The sequence below is a fragment of the Aulonocara sp. 'chitande type north' Nkhata Bay genome, linkage group LG7 (genome assembly GCF_057382095.1).
Source record: "Aulonocara sp. 'chitande type north' Nkhata Bay isolate Kocher_YH1m ecotype deep benthic linkage group LG7, A_spYH_male_GT1.1, whole genome shotgun sequence".
NCBI classification, from domain to species: Eukaryota; Metazoa; Chordata; class Actinopteri; order Cichliformes; family Cichlidae; genus Aulonocara; species Aulonocara sp. 'chitande type north' Nkhata Bay.
The window spans coordinates 37,045,534-37,067,550 of record NC_141350.1 but is presented as its reverse complement, the minus strand read 5'-3'; the positions used below and the strand labels follow the sequence as shown (position 1 = coordinate 37,067,550).

Below are 22,017 nucleotides of genomic sequence, written 5' to 3'. Positions count from 1 at the left end.
ACTGTCCAGATGACAGGAGCTCTTGTAAAGGATATCTCACCCCCTGTGAAGAGCCAAGTGTCCTCGCAAATAGGCTGCTGACCTCCAAAGCGTCTCAGGTCCTGAGGGTGCAGAGTGGGGAGGTGGGAGAGCTGAAGATAAGAACAGGCTAGGAGTTTGGTGGTAGTGGGGTGAGGGACTGCAGACCACAGGGCAAAGCCAGGCCAGAGCCTATCCTTTCTGGATAAGCCTGGGAGCTGACCTGTCCCTGACCCCATCTGTACAATGAAGTTAGCTAACTGGTGACTCCCTCATACTCCGATGAAGTGGCTGATTCGCTCAGAATAAAAGAGAGAGAGAGAAAAAAATCTAGGGGCCCCTCTGAAGGAGAACTGGATACCCAGCAGTGACATGCTAATCTGCTTGGCTGATGATTAGGAGTTGGGGTGAGGAGAGCGAGGTTGAAAAGGCAGAAATGAAATGATGGGAGGGGAAAAAAAACTCTTGGCAGCTTTTTGATGTGTCTGCTTTTGATTCTGTCTCTCTGGTGTGCTGTGTAAATGACAGCAGTGCTGTCAGAGTAGAGGTATCTGTCCAACAAGTGGAAGCATAACGGGTGACGCTTTGATGTTGAGGTTGTGTCTGGCTCTTCAGTGAGACATGGTACACAAGTGCTTTTTGATATTCATTTAATCCACTTCTTTACAATTGAGTTTACTTTCACTGAAATACCAGGAACTTTAATGGTAAGGTAAAATCAGACCAAAGAATGCTCAGCTGTAAATTCTTAACCAATTCCATTCATATCTTGGTCAATATTATTTTGTTATGTGACCTTTGGCAGGGAATTTTACTTTTCTAAAACCTGTCTTTGATTTTGTAGCTGTAGCGTGAGTTGCGGATGAATAGAAGGGCAACGAGTAATTCTACAAAGGGTTTACAATCACATAAGATTGCACTGTTTTACTTACCGTACCATTAACATTAGTTCCAGATTCAGCACTAAACAGCTGTTTTAACCAGAATCTTTCCAAAAGCATTACTGTACACTTCACTTATAATATAGTGGAAGTCCTGCACATGACAGTTCTTGTAGAGTGAGAGAGTGAGAGGCGAACAAGACAAACAATAGGGGGTAAGAATCAGAATAATACAGCAGGCTGTTCTCTGCCCTTGAAGTAAAACACATGTTTTAATATATGTACTCTGAGTGCCTGATCGCTTGCACATTAACTCGAACCGTCTCTTATTAATGTGCCCCTTTGTGCCTGCCACAAATAGTGTGCACAGTCGCATTATCATTACAGAGGAAATCACTCATATTAAGCCTATTCGCTGTCATTTGCCCTGCAATCTCAGCTGTGAGCTGCCAAGCAAGCATGGCAGGACACAAGACGCATGTGAAATGAGATTTGCATAACCACTGTTACTCTGTCATTTATTTATTTTGACCCCACCCCCACCCCATCTGAGAGAAAGTAAAGAAAAGATGCCAGCTGTTTGCTGTATATGTTCCCATGGGGTGCATCAAACAGGTGTTGTTACTGGGGCTGGGACGTCATTGACGGCATTATCGGAATAATGACATAATGACCTCATCACACTTTCAGACGTAGGTGGTGAGGTAGGGCAATTCAGGGGGGGCAAAAAGAGCATGTGAGCAGGTGGCATCTCATTCTTGGGCCCTTTGAGTGTAAATCATCACATGGCTAATGGGCTCATGACATCAGTGTTTTTCCTATTAGCAAAGGAAAGGTGGGAAAGAGGGGGCGTGAGCTAATTTCTGATCAAAAATTTAGACAGCAGAGGAGCATGACTCTACCACCCACACCTAACCACACTGGGCCTTATTTATAATGGAAAAAATGACATGAGAATTAGTCATCAGGATGTCCGCCATACACTGAATCTCTAATGCTTGGATGTTTGCTTTCTGCTCTGGCATGCTGATAATGTTTTTGCTCTCAAAACCTGGAGAAATGGATTTCTTTAAAGGACATTCAGGCTCTGCAGCTTTTTATATGATGTCAAAGTCCTGTAAAGTCAATAGAAACACTTACAGGGACTGCGTTGTTGTTTGTTTATTCTTAACTTTTTTTCATTATCACCATCATCGTACTTAGCTTTTTTTTTTTCTTTAAACTTTTCACAAAATAAATGAAGAAATCAGTGGAATGATAGCGTTAACTCTTTGGCATTACAGTTGTAGTGGAGTAGATGTGGAATATTACCAAAATAATATATTATAAAAATTCAATCACTTTACAAAACAGATTTTAAATATCACACTACAACAAGGTTAAAAAGAATAAATGCATAGGAAATAGATTTAGGAATACTTAATGCATTAGACTCTTTAATTGTTGAACTTTTTTTGCTGGAGGTCATACTTGGATGTTGTAGAATAGTTGCCTCATAACTGTTTAGTCTTGTGCAGTCTGTATACAATATCTACAGTAGCATCGACAGGATTTCCTATATTGATTCGGGCTGCAGATATGTTATCCTGAATGTGATTCAAATAAAATATTTTGAACTTACAAGACGTAAAGTTCATAGTACATATGTTTTCTTATGATGCCCTATTGTAGTCTAAAATTTCTGTTAAGCAGGTAGACAGACACTTAATATATACAGGAAATGGTACAAACAACCATTTATTTAGGCTGTGTTATAAAAAGATACATCTTGATATAAAAGATTTTTGTTGAAATCTCTAGAAAATGTGCATCACGTTAAATGTTAAACATTAGCACATGCTAGTTAAAAATGTGATACCATTAAACTGGTGATTTCAGTGACTCCATAATGGAGTGGTTTACACATTCACCTAATAAGTGAAAGATCCCCAGTTTGATCCCAGGAGAAAATACAAATCCCTTTGGGATTCTGTCAAGAAGAGCATCTGGCATATAAAAAACAAATCTGCCAAATCAAACATGTGGCGGTACCTGCTGTGGTGGCCTCTTATGAATAAGGGAACAGCTGAACATAGTTCTTGTACTGATGATTGTATTCAGTGTAGCCATGCAGGTTGATAGAGGCATTTGTTTAATGCAACTAATGTATATCAAATCTTCCACAACCAGTTAATTATTACCAGCCAACAAGCCATACCACTGTAATATTTTGACACTTTTTTTAATAGATCAGAATTCAAAGACATTTGACAGCCACAGCTTGATTGGCCATATAAAGTTTTTCAAAGAACGTTACATCAGTGTCCTCAGCTGGAACCCAATATAAAAAAGCCTGACTGACAGCAAGGAGATCAAGCATCTGTGTGTGCTTCTACATTATTAATGATTGGGCGTGTGGGTATGCGTACATTTGAACGTGCATGTGTGTCTTTATGTGTATGTGTGTGGGTGTGAGTAGGCAGGTGGTCGTATAGTTAGCCTCCCAGTGTCCTTTTGTGTGCTCAGGGATGATTATTATGAGTATGTGCTTCATTTGTGTGTGTGTCTCCTCTGGTCATGGGTAGACTGTACAGGCTGGGACTTCAGCTGGAGGCTCAGGCTATGGTCTGCTGCCCCAGTTCACTGAAGGACCCGTTTGCTGCTGACAGCACACCCTCCTCCCTTTTTCATCTGAAATTTCATAGATGTATTCGGGCAGCTCAATGACAACATGTCTTTATTCTGGCTCTGAAAACCTCCCCGCACCAAGCAAACTGCCTTGCTAAGCTGCAAATTGGCATGCTGGGAATATCGTTTCACTCATCTTGAAGAAGTCCTCTGGTTCTAAATCCCTTTGAAAACTTTTTTCTTAAATTGTCATTGGGAGAAAAGTTTTTTTAAAGGCTTTAGCTTTTATACCTAGCATATTGCAGGGGAGGAATGCTGTAACTCCTCAGATTGACTGTTTTGTTTTGTTTGTCTTCACATTATTTGTAACTATTTATTTACCCACAGTGTTTACAGGTCTGAAGCATTATGTAAAGTTTAGCCTATGAGCCTTTCGGGTACCATTTTCATCCTTCTATGAATACTTTTACTGTTTTGCTGTTAAAACAATTTATACATTTAGGTTTCTTTTTTCTCAGTTTTAACATCTGACAGCCATAGTCTAACATTAATGGTTATTTCCTGCATGGGGAAGGAATGGCAAATCTGGAGGGTTCCTCGCCTCAGAGGTGTGAAGGAGGCTCTGCTTTTCCCTGCAACAGGGCCTCTTTTTGGGGGGAAAGGAGACAGAGTTTGGAAGCTGTGTGCAAGGGGTTGTGGACAAAGAGGAAGAGGGTTAATCATGTTTGCAACAGGACAGGCTTCCCCTTGAAATGGGAGACAGTGGTAGGAAGTGTCCAGATTTATGGTTCTTCATAGCCGTTCATTGTAGCTGCCTTTACTGTGGCAGTTGACCAGCAGACAGAAGGGGAGAGTGTGAGAGGAGCTATAAATCACAACGAGAGTGTGGCCCAGACACACACACACACACACACAAACATCGCCTAGGCTCACAGTTCACAGGCAGATAATGTGTGAAGGAAGAGCAGCTCTCCAGTAGTCAGCTGACAAGATAAAGCTGCTTTTAAATGAAAAGTCTTGAAAAATGTGTGGTTGTTTCTTGTTTTCTTTTTTGACTTTTGAAACTTTAAATTCACTATATTGCCTCTGAGTAAAATAACTTGTTCATTACTAAGTCACTCTTACTTTTACTAAAGACTCATGATGTTCTTAATTTTTAATGTTACAATGATACTTTTAAGGATTTTTGGTGTGTGTGTGTGTGTGTGTGTGTGTGTGTGTGTGTGTGTGTGTGTGTGTGTGTGTGTGTGTGTGTGTGTGTGTGTGTGTGTGTGTGTGTGTGTAGCTAGAGTCAGAACTGAATCAAAATATGAGTAATGAAAGCCAGCTATACTGATTGGCTTATGGTCTCCGTGACTTTTGAAGAATGCCAGAATTCCTTCAGGGACGAAAAAAAAGGCTTTTGCACAAGCAAGAACTGTGTAAAATTAACCAGTTAGTCAGAGTCATGGCCTCCGGCTTATACCTACCAATGAAATTTTTTGTTAGATTACTGTAGTGACACATGCAGACAAAATGCCAATGTAGTGTTCATATATATGCAAGTGTATGGATGAAGAAGAAGGGTTTTCCAGCAAATTACCCTGCGATGTATCGAGTAATAACTTACATTTTACCCATGACTGGACATTATAGGATAGAAAGTGGCTGCCCCTCAACATACCATTGAAATAAATCTGTATAATTGTATGTTAAAAATTGCACTGAGGGAACTGCTAATTGTGTAAATGAAATATTGCATGTTTTGTGTGTCTCTTGCATGCTTCTTGATGTTTGTCTATGGAATTACTCTCTGTAAATAGGTACTATTTGTTTTTCTTTTCTTACTGCATGTAAAAACAGTTGACTTTATGTAACTTAGTTTATAAGTTTAAAAATAAATGTCATTTTAATTTTGAGAAATATGTTTAAACGTAATAATTTCCAAGAAAAAAATCATATGTTTTAGTCTTAAGCAGTGTTGGGGAGTAACAGAGTACATGTACCGCAAAATATGAGTAACTGTATTCCATTACAGTTACCGTTTAAAAAGGTGCTATTCAGAATACAGTTACTTTGGTGAAATAAAGGGATTACCCAGCGGCCTTTTCCTGTTTCATATATTAGGCTATGCCCTCTCTATCTTTGGTAATTCCACGCCGGTGGAAACCCAAACAAAACACGCATTAAGAGGCTCAAATGCCTGTGTCTCAATGACGTGAGGAAATATTTTTAAAAATGATTTAATATGAAGGCAATAGCAGAGCGTTACAGGCAACGTCCTAAAGAATGTAGCCTCATGGGCAGTGTAGTCCGTGCTGCAGGGAGAATGGACATTTATGTGTCTGTGAGCGCCAGGGAGGGAGAAAAAGGAGAGTGGAGTTGTCACCGGGCAGAAACGGGAGCTGGAAGCATGTAAATATAATAATAACCACTTCAGCCAAAAAGAGTGCCTGACCAGCCCAGTTGTAAGTAAGCTATTAAGACTCGACTGTACACTGTGTTCGTGTTTTCCTCCGAAACAATAAGCAGCCTTTCAACGCCTCTCTCTGTCTCTCGCTAGCAAACTTGACCCAGACAACAAAGTAAAGCTAGTTCACGGCTACAAGCCCGACACGAACCCGACATGTTAGCCAGAGGTCCCTTTACTACGGTTCGGAGCCGCGGACCTGTTTTATATAAGCGCGGAATAGTTTCGCTGCAATGTCCACCCTACTGTTACTCATTTTATATTAAGATTTAAAATCTAGTTGATATTGCTATGGCGAGTAGTCTTCAGTAATAGTAATAAATCACATTCATGTAATTGAAAAAAAGCATGATAATATGTTAAGTAATCCAAAGTATTCAGAATACATTACTGTCATTGAGTAACGTAACGGAATACGTTACAGAATACATTTTGGGGCATGTATTCTGTAATCTGTAGTGGAATACATTTTAAAAGTAACCTTCCCAACTCTGGTCTTAAGTGTGTTATCTAAAAAGCTCCTGAGATCTTGCTGCTTTGTTTGTGGGTGTGTAAAGCATACTGATATTTTGGACAATATTGTTTACTTGCAGTATATGTATTTTATTATTATCATTGTGTCATATCATTTTATCTTAGAATTATACTGAAGAGAGATAATGATCCTTTTCTGTGTACTTCAAAAGAAAAAAAGAAAGGAGAATAGACAGCGACTTACTGAGAAGAAGCTGCTTGCATGTCTCTTGGTATGTTTGCCTTGGCGCACTTGGTTGGGGCATTTCTGAGACTGAGCTGTCCCTCCCATTTCATTATTTTGCAACTAGAGTTACTGTTGCATCAGTGCCAAAGGAGACCAATGAGGAGACACAGGAGTCCTCTCCCATAACAGCATCTTTTTACCTAGACATTACACCCTTTTTTGTTGCTCTTTAATCTTGTACCAGTTTTGCATAGATAGATGGATAGATGGATAGATGGCTAGCATTACTTGGCTAACTGGACTACCCACACACTAACACTGAGGCTTATCTCCACAGGTTTCCTTTCAAACCCATGAAAAATGACTTTGATTTTAGCAAATAAAAATGTATTATCGGTGTCACATCCACCACAGTTGACTCACAGGGGTTTATTATTAGCTGCAACTGACGGAACTGGTCTGAAGGTGAGTGTGCAGGAAGCCAGAGAAGAGGGGTCCTATTACTCCACTTCATTCTAATGTTGCTTTCAGTGAAATGACTCTCTTTCAAGCACCATTGAGTCAATTTCCTTGACTGGGAGTCTGAGAATCTCTCAACGTGTGATGTGTGCATTTTGCATCTTTGTAAACAGGCATGTATAAGCAGGCAATAGGTGTGGAGCAGACACATCTAGACCCCAACCAAAGCCTGTATCTGTTCATCGGGACTTAATGGTTTCAGCAGATGGGGTGGTCTCTCGTCATATTTTGACTGTTCTGGCCTTGTTATACCATCCATCCTCACAGCGCTGTGAGGCCCCCCTTGCTGAATGTGTGCTGTGCCCTGTGTGTACACAAGATCTCTGGCCTCAGTAGGGAGTGTTTACCCAGCTGAAGTCCAACAGAGTCACACTCTCAGTCAGCTGTACTGTGCTGACTGGAAAGGAAGTCACTTTGAACACATAAGAGTTTCGAAGAGCGTTATAGCCATATTAAATAATTTGAAAATGTAAATCCTAGCTTTAGAGCTAAATATTTATTCATTCCACTTAATTGTTATTTTTAGATTGTAATGTGTCCAAATCTGTGTATTCAGTTACCCCACACAGCAGCTGCAGCATGTTAAAAAAGTTATTTGTCACAAAGATTTTAGATACAAGTATTAAAAAGACTGTTATCCAGCTAATCAAATGCCACCTCCAAATTATTCAAACTGTGTGGGACCTATGCTTTGTTGCAGGACATGCTCTGATTTCTAGTTACAATGCTGCAAATCAAAGCAGGATTAGGAAGCAGGACTGGCAACAATGCGACACGAAGCAGCCAAGCTTTGCAAAACAAAATGGCAGCATTGCATTGAAAAAAATCCTTTTGCAAAATCTGTTCAGTGAACATATTAATGCTGCAAACAACAAAAAGATGTGATGGATAATATAGTTGAAATAACTGCTGATCTAGATGGCTGTCAGATCTGCTTTATGAGTCTGTGCAGATACTTTTTTACCCACACTTCTTAGTTTCTGTGCACAAAAGACAGACGGGTTCTCTGTTTTGGATGGATTGCTGGTAGAAATGGGACATCCTGCAGGTGACAGTTCATGCATCTATGACTAAGGGGAGAAGGAACGAAAATATGGCTTATTCTATCAAAATAAATTCATATTTTTTATATTTATTGGAAAATAATATCTGAAAATAAAATCTAACGCATCTATTTTCTTATTTCGATCATCCTCATCCACACCATTACAGAGGAAGAAGGGGATGGTTAAAAAAAAGAAAAGAAAGAAATGTTTGACTACACCTTCAACCCTTTGCACAGCCATAATTTAACCTCTCAATCTGTCGGCTCCAGGAGCACAGTAGCTCCATCATCATGCAATAATGCTGGATTCAATCGCAGGTGAGAAGATGATGCTCTTCAGGGAAGGTGATTCTCCCCTCCAAGATAAAACCTGTTTCGGCCAACTGCATATGAGATTTATCATCATGTCTGTTTAAATGTAGCCAATTTCACTTTAATATGATATTAAAGAATGATGCATGTCTGAGCTTCAGACTGTTCCATTGAGGGAGTTTCATCTGCCTGTGGCAGCATTCAAAACCCAGCATGGTAAAACAGTGATAGAGCTGATGTAATGTTTAGTATTGATAACAGCCCTTAGCAGAATGTGCTGTAATAATTTAAGAAAATACTGGGGGTTTTTCTACCATTTCTTGGACATATGCCTAGATTCATTCCATCTATCAGTTTGATTTGATGGGCCGATATCCACAAAGCTTTTATCTACCCCAATGAAATGAAAATAGAGTGTTGAAAACTGGCAATGTATATATGGGATGAAATGAGCACTGCAGACGTACGACTGCAACCCAACGATTGTTTCAAAATAGGTTTATGTTTTCATTTGTGATTTGAAAGGAAAAGTGCATTATGAAATTGCTGAATCAACATCGCTGCTATCATACACACACACACACACACACACACACACACACACACACACACACACACACACACACACACACACACACACAATGTCCAACTGTAATCCTGATACAAATGAAGGTAAACGTAATGATATATGTCTTGTGTACACAACACATCACAAGCATGACTCCTTTTTTGTTTGAACTGTACAGAAATTATGGTAAAAGGATGGATATGTGCACTGAATGTAATGCCTTCAAACATACACACACTCTGCTGTTATCCTTTTACACATTGCCTTAAAATTTGTCTCATTTTTTTAAGAGAAAATAGGCAAGATTGACCATGTACTTGCTTCTTTGTGTGTAGTGGTACTTCTTCCTGTCTCTGTGAGTGTCTCCAGCCTTCAGTGTGTCAGCTGCTCTTGTTGATTTCCGCAGGGGAAGTTGCCTCAGTGCTATCCTCAGACAAAGCCCTGACCCTGAGGGTTAAGGAATGTGAACCCGGGGCTGTGACGATCAAGACCTTCCCTTGGGGCGGACAATGCTGAACACCTCAGCAAACAGGCTAATGATCTAAAATGCTTTTGTGTTCCTCGTAGCACACCCCCCCCCCCCCCCCCCCACTTAATTGAAGTCACATTTTTAAAAAAGAGAAGTTACACGTCCTCCAGATAAGAACAAATTCTACTTTTTGTGTGGCAGCTTGCTTTCTTTTATTTTGTTAACAACCTTGGTTTAGTTTTTTGTTTATTTATTTCACTAGTCTTAAAATATTTAGTTCCTTTCAGACCTTCAGGATCTGATGCTGACGTGTTTCTCAGCATTAATCATTTTTGAGATTTAAAAAAATATCTGTATATATCTGTACAATCTTCAGTTTTTGGTATCCATGTCACTGCCACTAAAGGATGCCATAATAACTTTTATGGATGAGTTTGTTGTGAATGGTCATACTATAAAGGAGACCTTGTCTCATTTATCACTCATTTCAAGGGAGTGGGAAAGAGGAGGTGGGGCTGTCAAAGCAACCACAGCAGAGTGTATCATATCAGTGGTGGTCTCTCATCCCCTGAGGTTCAAACACATTGCATAAAGCGGAGAAACAAAAGCAGAAGGCAAGAAGCAAGAACTAAACCAAAAGATATTTAGAGAAAGTGTATACTCCAGGCATCTAGGAGGAGAGGTGTGACAACTTTGGAAGAGCCACAACAGCCTCCAGAAAATTTATATGGATGAAGGTTAAGGGTCAAAGTGCTATTAATCACAGCCCAAGCTGAGGATTAAATAGCCTGCTCTAGCGGGAAGATGAGAGAACCCAGCCTGATCGAGGTGTTTAAAAGGATTGTGTTATGTCTGTCTTATATTACACAGTGAAAGCCCAAGGCAAAACTGTCTACTCAGCTAAGTACAAACAGGATGCCCAATTGCTCTCTCCAGCCCCTTCTGGTGCGCATTCACCCAGCGTGTCAACTCACTTAACATCCTCAGCAGTTATCAATAATCAGATGGAGCTGTGTTTGCATAATGTGGAAGAAAGATGATAGAAAAATTCACACAAACACAACGGACAATCTTCTGGGTAGTCCCCCACCACCCCCACACATAGACACCCCACCCATGCCACTGTACACCACAGAAACATAGACGTTCTCTTTCACACACGTGCACAAACACACCTCGAATCAGTGCCCAGTCAGACTTAATTTCCCTCTCCCTTTTTTTTTTGCACAACTGTCTTTGATCTTTGATGTGCCATGCATTGCATTAATTATGTATCTTGCCTCAGTACAAACGTGGCGAACACCTTCAAGTTTGTAACAGGAGCAGGCTCATCACAGAGGCCTAGAGGATGGCTGCAGGAGGCGTATGCCTACATTCCACTGCTCCAATATGCACCGCATAAGGGAAAATGCAAACCTTGCATCTGAGCTACTCCCCCCTTTCAATCTGTGCCAAAGAAAGGACATTTTTCACCCTCCTGAAACATGTTCCTGGTTCATGTGTGAATGTTGAGGGGGAGGAGGAGCACACAAGGTGGATGTGACATGAATCCACTGGCACTGCACAGATATGGCACAGAGAACAATAACAGAGGAATGATCTAGACTGCACATTGGCCTAATGCAGTGAGGGTTATGCAAATGAGTGTGCTACTGCTTGCTGTAAAGCTACAGCCTAGAGGGGATTCTGTGACTCTAACCTAAACTTTTTTTGTATCTGTGATAAATGCATATTTTGTCCTTTCTAATTTTTCCTTTTTGGAAAGCTAGAGTAGGAATTTAATACATATGACCAGATGTACAGTGGAAGGAGTTGAGGGAAGTAGTGAGAAGTCTTTCCTTGCCCTTTTTTCTTATTGGCCTTCACGATGTATAAATATAATAACTCATTGTTAAGAGTTGGAGTGTGTAGTAATACTCAGTTTCCTTTTTTCCACTGGTTAAAATTTGATTTGTTGAGTATCTAGTGGCAGGAGAAGAAATGTATGGCTTTGTTGACTTTTTCATTCACCATTTGAATGCGCAGAACATTGAAAGAAGAATGTCAAATGTCCTCTTACCAGAGTTCCAAAAAAGTGACTTAAATCTATAAAAGCACATATGAGATGGGACTTAGATTGGTTACAATTCCACCAAAATCCCAGTTCCGGTTGTGTAGCTCAATGTGCTTTTCGTGTTTTCATTTCGTGTTGCCCTCGGCAGTGAGTAAATGCGGTTGAAAAATGTGTCTGCTGAGCCAATAGCCGAGGTTCAACACGTGTGACCAGGTTAAAATAACAAGAGATAAGCGGTGGAAAAAGTAAGTAGCTGCTACTCAGCTGCTGAACTGATTCCACTTGATTTCGAAAACTTTCATATTCGGAATGGACTGCGCCGTGCGGTCTCGTCCACCCTTCTTTACACGCTGCTCATTTCAAAGTTCACGCAGCGAGCCTCCAGTTTCTCTCCGTGTCGCTGCAGCCCGGTCTACGTTTGTGGGAGTACCCCCTGCGCAGGTCCCTTTTGCAGTGCAGATCCAGTAGTTGGAGTTGTACACTGAGCGTGAGAGGGAGAGGAAAGGAGTGTGAGCGCAGCAGCAGAGTGAGCAAACAGAGGTAGAGACATTAGGTTATCTTCGGAGACCATCACACATCGATCTGTCACTTTTACCGCTTTGAGCAAATTCTGTCTTCTTCGAGAAGTCAACAGCAGCAGCAGCAGCAGCGCCCTGGTCTGGTCTATTCGAGCAGCCGCCTGTAGAAAAAAACAGAAAACTCCCAAACGCGGTGGTTTCAGCTGGCATGAGCTAACCTACGAGTTAGACATGGAAACCAAACCATTCTTGTCATTGGGTAAGTTTGTTTGTTTAATGACATTGCATCGTTTTAATATGAACGCGGTAGTTTTGTGATCGCACTTGAGTCCGTATATTAGTGTGCAACGTGTCTTCGCTCTGCGTCTCTTTGTCTTTTTCTGATATTTTTTTGCCCCCTTTTCTGTCTTTTGACAGCGCGTGGAGCGAGTTGCCAAAATGCATCTACACGTTTGGGGCTGTTGACGCGGCGGAGCGGCCGTGGCTGTACAGAATTTTACCTCCGACGCGGACTTGTAGTTTATCTTTGTGTCAAAGCAGACTTATCCTCGCGGTGTTGCGCTTATAATTCAGCCGTTTGAGCTGATGACATTTGGCTGTGATACAGATGACAACGCTCGCTGTAGAGCGCGCATTCCTCGCGTGCGCTGCTGTGAAATCAACTCTAGAAAGAAAAAAAGAAGCAAGAAAACTTTACGCTTTGACTTTGGCCGTCGACACTTTTGTAAGTTTCATGAGGGGGAAAAATGCACACCGAGGTGAAGCTTTAAACTAGCAAGCAGGAATTGATAAATTATACGCGTAACAGACACATGTACCTTTTAGAGGACGGGCAATGTATTTATTTGTTTATGGGTTTTTTTTTAACTTATGTTACCATCCTTAAAGCAGAATATGCCTCGCTTTTGCGTTGTGGAAGTCTAGCGGTGCGTTGTGTTGAAGTGGCAGTCCTTAATAAAACATAAAGGAAAACAAAAAAACGTGACTTGGTTTACCTCGCGGCTAAATTGACTTCCGTTTGTACTTGTGGTTTAAACAGGCAGTATAAAACTTGGCTCCCGAGCTTAAAATTCTCCTAACATTGCCTGACATCTCCTAGCACACTGCTCAGGTAAACGAACTACTGGCAACCTGAGGCCAGCACACACAGGTGACACAGGTGTAGGAACCTCTGAGTATAGTTTTGTTTGTGTTTTTTAAAGGAGGTGAATTTTCCACTTAAGGTCTCCGTTTGTGAAGGGTCCTGTATGTGACAAATGTCACATTAGTCACATTAATTTTCCAGAAAGTAAAGGAGAACAGGGTATTTACACAGGAGTAATAATTTCTAGTAGCTGATGCAACATATTTTTAATAAGTGCCTGTGTTTTTGTTTAGATCTAATGTTTAAATATTTGGGTCATTTGCATTTTTCCAGCTTAAAGACACAGAACAACGTAAATCATTAATTATGACTGCTACTGTAAGTTTGTCAAAGTGAATGAAACAGACCCTTGTCCCCTGTTCCAGACGGGCACAGAGCTGTAGGCGAGCCCTTTTTATTGTGTCTGCTGCACTTTCATGGGGGCATCGTGTTACACCTTGACACATATCATCAGCTGCCTGTATGCACCAAGGAGATTCACAGGGACTTCTGAGGCACTGGGCGGCTTTCTTCAGTTACAGGCCTCGCTTGCTGACACTGTTGCCACAGCGCCCTTTATGTGGCTTCTCAGAAATACGCTAAACCGCCAGTGTGACACACACTGACAGGCTGTTATTACAGGTGCAAGTGTATTGTGTGTCCATGCTGAAAGTGATTCAAGTTTCACTTTACCTAATTGAGCACCAGAGTGGTCCGTGGAGCGTATATGGAAAACAAAGTGGTATCTGAAAGTCTGTGGTATCTGGCTGGTGTAAGGCTCGACACTTTCCCATCAGAGTTGGCCCACATCTTTCCCTTCAAGCTGCGCTACGTGCTGTATCAGCAACTTCTTCATCGCCTATAGTCTTAATCTGTGTGTCCTTAAATTGCCGTTTATTTTTGCACTTGCTCTATCAAAGGTCCACTCGAGCGCTTATTGTTAATTCAAGGACGCCGTTATCTGCAAAGTCCTTGAATTTATTGATTAAGCGCTTACCCGGGTAATTATCTGTCATACCACATTAGAAATTGTGATACTGTTTCAGATGACACACGGTACATTTTACAATTATAGATCGCTTGTTGGCTGCGATGACGACACCTCTCTTTGGCACCGTATGTCCAGTACTGGATGCTCATGCGCTGCCTAATCCCACTGTCTACCATCCTCCATTCATATCTGGCAATAAACTGTGGCGACTGAATGGATGACATTAAAAGGAGAATGTGTCCTTTTGTCCGAGAATTACTGGGCTTAGAGTCTGTCAGTGAAATAAACATTTTGGAACATGAAAGGAAAGGAGAGGTTTTTAACCATGCCGAATTCAAGTCTTTTTTCCTCTCAAAGTCATTTGCTCCATAAGTATTGAGTGTCTGTTTGGTTGATTATTTCATGGCTAATATGTCAACATCTAGGAAGTCTTTCTTAATGAAATCTCACCAGCTAAATGTTGTGCGTGCCCGGCTATTATTGGTCATATTGACTTTTGTTTATAATTAATTATATCAGTGGTCGAAAATGAGAAGATGCTGTAGAGTATGTTATTCACAGTGTAGTGCATTCAGAGGCACATTTGGACAATTAAATAAAATTGTCCTGATTACAGTAAGTCACAGACTACTGTAAGAAATGTAGAGCCATATTTATAATTAATTGTGTATTTGATGCATCAAATATATAGCATAGCATCTTTACTTATAACGCACTAAAATTAAAAAATAATATAATTAATAAGAAACGTAATAAGAGACATCAACAAGTCCTGCTGTGCTGAAAGCCAAGGTAAATAGATATGTTTTAAGACGTGATTTAAAAACAGCAAATATGTATATGATGGAAACAGATGAAATGTTTCCAAACAGAAAAAAGTCTTTAACAAAAGAATTGATTTAATAAAAACAAAACAAAACTAATTGACAAGTATATCAGTTTGTGGTTTTCACATTTACCTAACAAGTGAAAGATTCCTGGTTTGATTGTGGGAGCTGTTCACAAAGTGTGGTGACTCTTTGTGAATAAGACAGCGATAAAGTTCCCTTTTGCTAATTTTAGTCTGCCTTTCAGATCACTCAGATCAATTTTTTAAGTAATTTTTGGCCCGCTTCATTTTAGATGTTGTCTGTATAGTGAGTTGTGCTTCAAGCAGATGCAGAATTTAAAAAGAAAAAAGAAAAAAAAAGTTTGGTGATAGACGTTGCATGCAAGGTGCAGGGTGTTACTTTTTATAATGAAACTTTGTTTTATTCAGGCATGGTAGTCAAATTACTGTCTGCATGGTAGCGATGGTGTAGAACTGAAAAAAAGTTCAGTCAGACCTGTATTTCAAACAAGGCTACCTGGGCATACAGTCCCAATAAACACAAGCATATTCCTAAACTATGTTGATGTAAAATTCTAATTTCCCTTTGTAGTCATTAATGGGACTAAATTTAATATCCTTTATTTAAAGCCATGGTTGCGTGATGCTTTGATCACAGTGCACACGTTTACATTTGGGATGGACTTGACTAGCTGCATTCTTTTCCTAATTAATAGGTGTCACTGCTAACAATAATACACTACTGCATCGTTGGAATCACAATAGAGAGAGTAACAATATGAAGTACATCATTCAGACACACACACATCTTTAGGTTTTCAACAGTTTTCTACTAAAAAGTCTCATCTTTTCCAGCTGTTGCAGCAGTCTCCCTCCACTACTCATGCACCGTTGCCTTTGCGCCACCTTTTCTGCGCACGAGGGTTCAAAAATTGGGAGATATCTGGCCAGCCAAAGTGCCACCAAAGTGAGCTGTAATCACATGGTGGCAAGCACAAACTAAGCTTAACACTATTGCAAAGCGTCTGATTGCTCACTCTAGGCCTGCTGAAGAGGTGTTTGTTGTTTTTCCCGAGTTCAATGGAGCTAAACTCTTTGGTGCTTTCTGTTTGAGGGAACATAAGGTACCCCCATCATACATAGTCACAGATGTGCACAATCAATGAAGTTCATGGTGTTTGATGAAAAAGTGAGATTTGCAGTGGTAGTGGTTGATGAGGAGGCGGGGTGGGGGTTCTGAAGGCTACATTCCTTTTCTGGCAGTAACTCAGGAACAAAGCGAATACTGCAAGAAGCTGTGTGTCTGGAGGGTGTGTGTGTGTGTGTGTGTGTGTGTGTGTGTGTGTGGTAGTGGTGGTGGGAGTGGGCTGATGGAATTACACTGCCAAAAGCATTTGGCCAAGTTTGTCTTTTACGGCCGTCCAGTTTTTTGTTCCTGATGTGATGCTTTTGCTCCCCTTTTGAGGAAAAAGGGGCTGCAGCTGTCATTTTTATTGGAGGGGTTTTATTGCAAGACTTAATGGCTTAAAGTGACATCTCTCTCTCTCCAGCTCCTTTCTCTTTTTCTCCTCTCCCAGTCTCACCCACAAGGCCTCTTACTCAAGCAAATCAAAGAAAATGTGCTCACCTTCTACGTGCCCGCCCTTCACTTTCCCACCCATCACCCATGCCATCATCCAAACCTAACTATATGAGAGGAAAAAAATAGATTTATGTTCAGTTTTGAGCGCACCAAACACATGTAGACCAGAAAGTGTTTTGTTTTTTTGCTTTTTTTTTTTTTTTTTTTTAAAGGAACATCTGTGCTGATCAGTAATTATACTTCATGACTAAGAAGCCACACTGGCTTCAGATAAAACCGTGCATATTTAGTCTGTCACGCTTTTCTCTCCATCTCTGTTCTGCAGCCCACACTTGTTTATGTTCTAAACATAGTACGAATCAGAAAGTGCTTGGAGCCTTTCTAATGCACAAATCATGGAATGATTCAAAGGCTCGTTAATTATTTGTGTAAGAAGCTCCTTGCTCACAGGAGGTCTTTATTGATTGTGGCCACACTGAACTTTGCACCACAGACCTTGACCTTTGCTCCCCATATACTTGATCATTTAAAGAATTTGCCTTTGGCATTTGATCTGGCCTTTAAAAATTTTAAAGACAGTAGCGCGTAGTTTTTTTTTATTTTCTTCACCTTTCTTTTTTGAGTAACCTTTTCTTCATTTTTTTTATATTCCTATCTTTTTGATAGGATCTTAGATCGACTAAGGATGAGTCTATTTATAAAATGCTAATAGACGAGTGCCACAAATGCTCAGAGCCCAAGGTGACCTTGACCCACTGCTTACATGTTCTACTCAATCAAAGAGCAGAAAGGTCAATATATATATATATATATATATATATATATATATATATATATATGTGTATATATATATATATATATATAAATAAATAAAAGCGGTAGCAAAAAAGCACGTATTTTAGTGCTTGAATGGGAGAATATTTCTTATATATTATTCATGCAGCCACTAACTGCTTAATTGTTGTTGATTAAATCGACTTCATCATTTACAGCCACACTTTGTTCAGAAACTTGGTCGTTGCTGTGAGCACTTATGTGTTCTGTATTGCAATCTTGTGAGCTCGACTGGTCTCGGGGTTTATTGCAGGTCCTGAGAGTGTCTGAATGGCTTTTCTGTGGGCTGGCATTATTCAGGGTGCGTACAGCCACTCTTTTGAAGTGGAAACGGAGTCTCTGTGGGGATTTGACCAGATCACACTCATAATTCGAATTGAGAGCAAGGTCGGTTTGCCCTACTCAAGCCAAAACTCTCTTTTCTGTGTGCATCGCAAAAAAGAATAGGAAAAGGACAAGAAAGTCAATGCAGGCCGAGACAGTAACAATTAAAAGAAGGAATAACAAAAAGAGCGCTGGATGTTAGGCTTCTGTTATGAAATTAAGATGCTACGAGAAAACGGGGGGCTGTCAGAAGCTAACTACCCTGTCCTCTTCTGCGCATCCCTCAAGTTGGCATATTTGCAGTAATGAAAACAACTGTCGACTCTGCTTCTGCGATTGCAGTAATTCATGAAAATAACTTGTCTGTTTAGCGGTTATGATGTGTTTATTAATTATGCTATGAGCACACATGCTTTGATGAGTATTCGCTCGGGAGTGAGGACGAAAGGAGAGAATCCTAGATGTGCTGTGCTCCTCCGTGTCATTATACTTCCTCGTGCCCACTTGCTATTCCTCAAGCCACTAGTAATTGGCCCCAATGAGAACAACAGAATTTTTATTTATTTTTTAACAAATTGCTTAATTTGTTGAGTTTCATTTATACCTTTTTTTCCTACAGATCTTTGGATGGGTGTATTACCATTCATTTGTTAATTGATCAATAACCAAATGTATTTGCGCAGTCTTTTTCAAACATGTCCCACATGCGTCCGTATGTATAATATGTACATGTGCACACAGGCTGCCACAGCAGAAACGGAGTAAGATGATTAAGATTGTCTCATGCTGCTCCGTCGCAGTTTCTTTTGGAGGTCACGAGCAGTGAAAGGTGTCCCAGCGTGTCCCACGCTCTCCTTTCTCCTCTCTCCTCACCAACACCATCACCAACTCTGTTACCGTGTCTGTCACCTTGCCAGATACCATGGGGGTGGACTTTCATGCACTGCTGGGCGCAAGGCCACGAAAAGAGCATGCGAAACTCCCTGGTTATGTTCTGTATGTGCAAGTATGACTCTGTGTCAGTGGGCGGATGTTTGGGTGCAAGACAAGGCAGCAGTTTTGAGAGCAAAGAGTGAGAGTTATGTCCATTCTCACCTGTGCACCATCAAATGCGTATCTTGACTGACATCGGCCTCCTCCGCTATCTACTTTCTTGTGCTTGGGATCGCCTTGTTTGGCTTGTTTATTTTAAGCCTAATGTTCAAATGCTGTATTTGCATATGTTATATGCATAGGTGATGGTTTTAAGTTTGTTTTTTATTACCGGTATTTGTAATTTTTATTTCTTAAGTTTTTTTACTTTTAAGTTTACTACACTCTGTTCAATGCTGGTTTTGTCAGCATCACTAGAAATGACAGGAATAGCTGGGATTTTTGCTGAAATCTGATTTTTTTACAGAGTGAAGACATAAATGTATGTATCAACTGGTGCTCTCTGAGACTCTTAAGCTGTAGTCTTAAAAATGAAACTGGCGGTATAACCATTACTTTCAGGCAGTTTATTTCACAAAATACTTAAAAATATGAGTAACACAACATTTCATGAAGCTACCAGCTGACTCCACACTACTGTCCTCTGAACCTTGTGCTACTGACTGAAACAACCCCAGACACATTATTCTACATTATGTCTTGTTAAAAAATATATAGTGTGCATGTGCATTTATGATGCATCAGTGTTATATTTGAATTAAATATAGAATATAGATAGATATTGGTCTGATCCTGATTTCCAAAAGTAGAAAGTTTGGGCCTACAAAGCTGCACATCAGCAGTAGGTGCAGGTGAGCTAGTACAGCATGGAGGGTGACGACAACAAAAGGCTGAAAACAGTTTGGAAATATTTCATGGCGGCATTTCTTTTTATGCTGGCAGATTGAGGTTAACTGAGTTGACACGACTGAAAACCTCAGACGATGACACTTTCCTCGCCGGGCTTCTCTCTCTATCTCACTCTCTTTAAAATGGGAGTAACACTTTTTTTTTACACTTAAGATTACATAATGAGTTTTTGTCAACTTGTTTAATGTTATTTCACTTCCTCTGTGTTTTATCAGCTTCACTCCACACACGGCTCATGTGTTGGAGAAACAGTGATAGTAGTGAAAAGAGAAAGGTGCAGTTGTAAATAACAGTCGTAGTCACTGCAGTAATGTGACTCCCACTGAATAAATATCAATTCACAAATGTATATGTTTGGATATAATTTATATGTATATATTCACACATAAAAGAATGATCCCCAGATTCTAATTTGAATCACAAACTTTGTCCCTCAGTTTTTGTACTATTCCCAGCCAGGTACTACTGCCGTGAAATGAAACGAGCCAAGCTGGACTCACAGTGTCAAATCTGAGACAAGCTCAAACTCAAACTTCAAATTTAGACAGAGAATCTGTATGTGCTTACTTTGAACACACGGAGAAGCTTTTGAACCTGGAAAATTAACTTGTATGCGAATAGTCACAATATAAAATAGGCCCATACAGAATAAGGCATAGTGGCCCATGGGTGCAAACACGGGTACCTTATAATAACCAGTGACTCACTTCTCTAACATTGTGTTTCTGCCGTCTACACATTTTCAGGGGACCTCATAGATTTAATGTTATCCCAGTGTTAATCAGAAAAAATGGTATTATCAAGTATTGTAATATTCCCAAAATAAAAGAAAAGTTCTGAAGCTTATTTTCTTCCTCGTCTAGAAAACTCGTTAACTCCTCATAAGCCCTTTTTATTTTAACAGTTCTTCACCTTAGGAGCTCAAGCATCTTTTCAATCAACTTTTATTAGGATTTATCCTAAATTTTAGGGGGAATTGATGGAACATTGTATTATTTTTTTGGATTTGCATCATTAGCACTAATCGAAGCACTATGATGCCACATTGTACAATCATATTACGAGACCTACTCATTAATAATTTGTGCTATTGTATCAGAACAAACGCTTCTGCTTACTTGACAAATATGACATTATGGGTTTTATTGGTCATTTGTTTGGGAAATTAGCAGTGGTCACTGGAAAAAATGAATGTCCTCATATCAGCTAAATGACTGTGCTTGCTGTTCACAACTGCCTCAATTGCAGAAAATGATTATATTGTTGATAGTGGCAGTTTTACAGTAGCCACGAGCAAGACTGTTCTTTTTTCCCTGTATTGATTATTATACATTAATAATATATATACATTTGCTCCCAGTTGCCACGCACTCCAAATGTCCACATTTGCATTAACTGCCATCCTGTTCAGTTTCTCTAAATATGAAGATTACAGCACTCTATTTTCTTTGTGTTATTGTACAATATAAAGAGCCTTGATGCAAATGTTGTTGTTGTTTGGTGTTCTATAAATACATAAAAACAAAATTTTTGAAATATAATATAGAAATATGTAAAAATCAAATTCCATTGAATTGAATAAATCTTAAAAAATAAAAGTGATTTTATATTGCCAGTCTTGTGATGCTAGTTACTTACAGAAATCTGTAGTTTATTATTTTTGTCTTTTTGTTTTTCTTTTCCTTGGAGTCTTTCCTGCTTGAATTGAGGATAGTTGAAGCTGCTGTCCAGCTAGAGTAGTTCCTCATCCTATAACTGTGAGCTCTCAAAATACCAGGCATTAGGAAGTTTTGTTCGACTTTCATGCCCACCTTAGAATAAAAGAACTGGATTTGGGCACAACTTCTGCAGAGGCCCTTTAAATCTGCCTGGAAGATTAAAGGCTGTGACTGCAATTATGATAAACAGTAGATCTATTACAGGAACTACCTTCCAGTCTGTGTTACCGATGAGTTTGAAGATATGGAGGGATATTAGCATACGGAAGAAGATTGACAAAGGTCAGCTCAGATTTAGACTCGCAGCCTAAATATGTCTAACAAGTCGGAGCTTTCGCACTATTGCCACAGATCAGATTTTCATGCATGAAAGATACAAGTGCAGAATGATAACATGTGAGATAACAGGGCCCCTCTGTAGGCTTTTTCGTCCGCCTGCAGTAGTGAAAGACCGATTAACTGTTTGTTGACGCCTACAGGTCTAGCATGTTCATACATCCGCCCAGACTGTGGCCTCCTGGCTTAACAACACGCACCTGTGTGCTTGTGCACATGTAGACATGAACATGTGCGGATAGTCTGGAGGGTTTTGTCACCTGTGGTTACAGACCATGCTACAGCCGTCTGGTTTTAGG

General features: G+C 40.0%; 1 protein-coding gene across 3 annotated transcripts in view; it reads left to right on the top strand.

Moving 5' to 3' along the window:
- rxraa (retinoid X receptor, alpha a) overlaps positions 1-22,017 on the top strand; it is a 158,085-nt gene that overhangs the window by 37,997 nt on the left and 98,071 nt on the right. Inside the window, exon 1 of one of the 3 annotated variants that reach the window (XM_086300263.1) lies at positions 11,949-12,398. The exons of the other annotated variants lie outside the window; for them this stretch is intronic. Coding sequence (XP_086156389.1) covers positions 12,371-12,398 — 28 coding nt within the window. The 5' untranslated portion in view covers positions 11,949-12,370. Of the gene's footprint in view, positions 1-11,948; positions 12,399-22,017 lie in introns of those variants that run through there. 3 annotated transcript variants of the gene reach the window in all.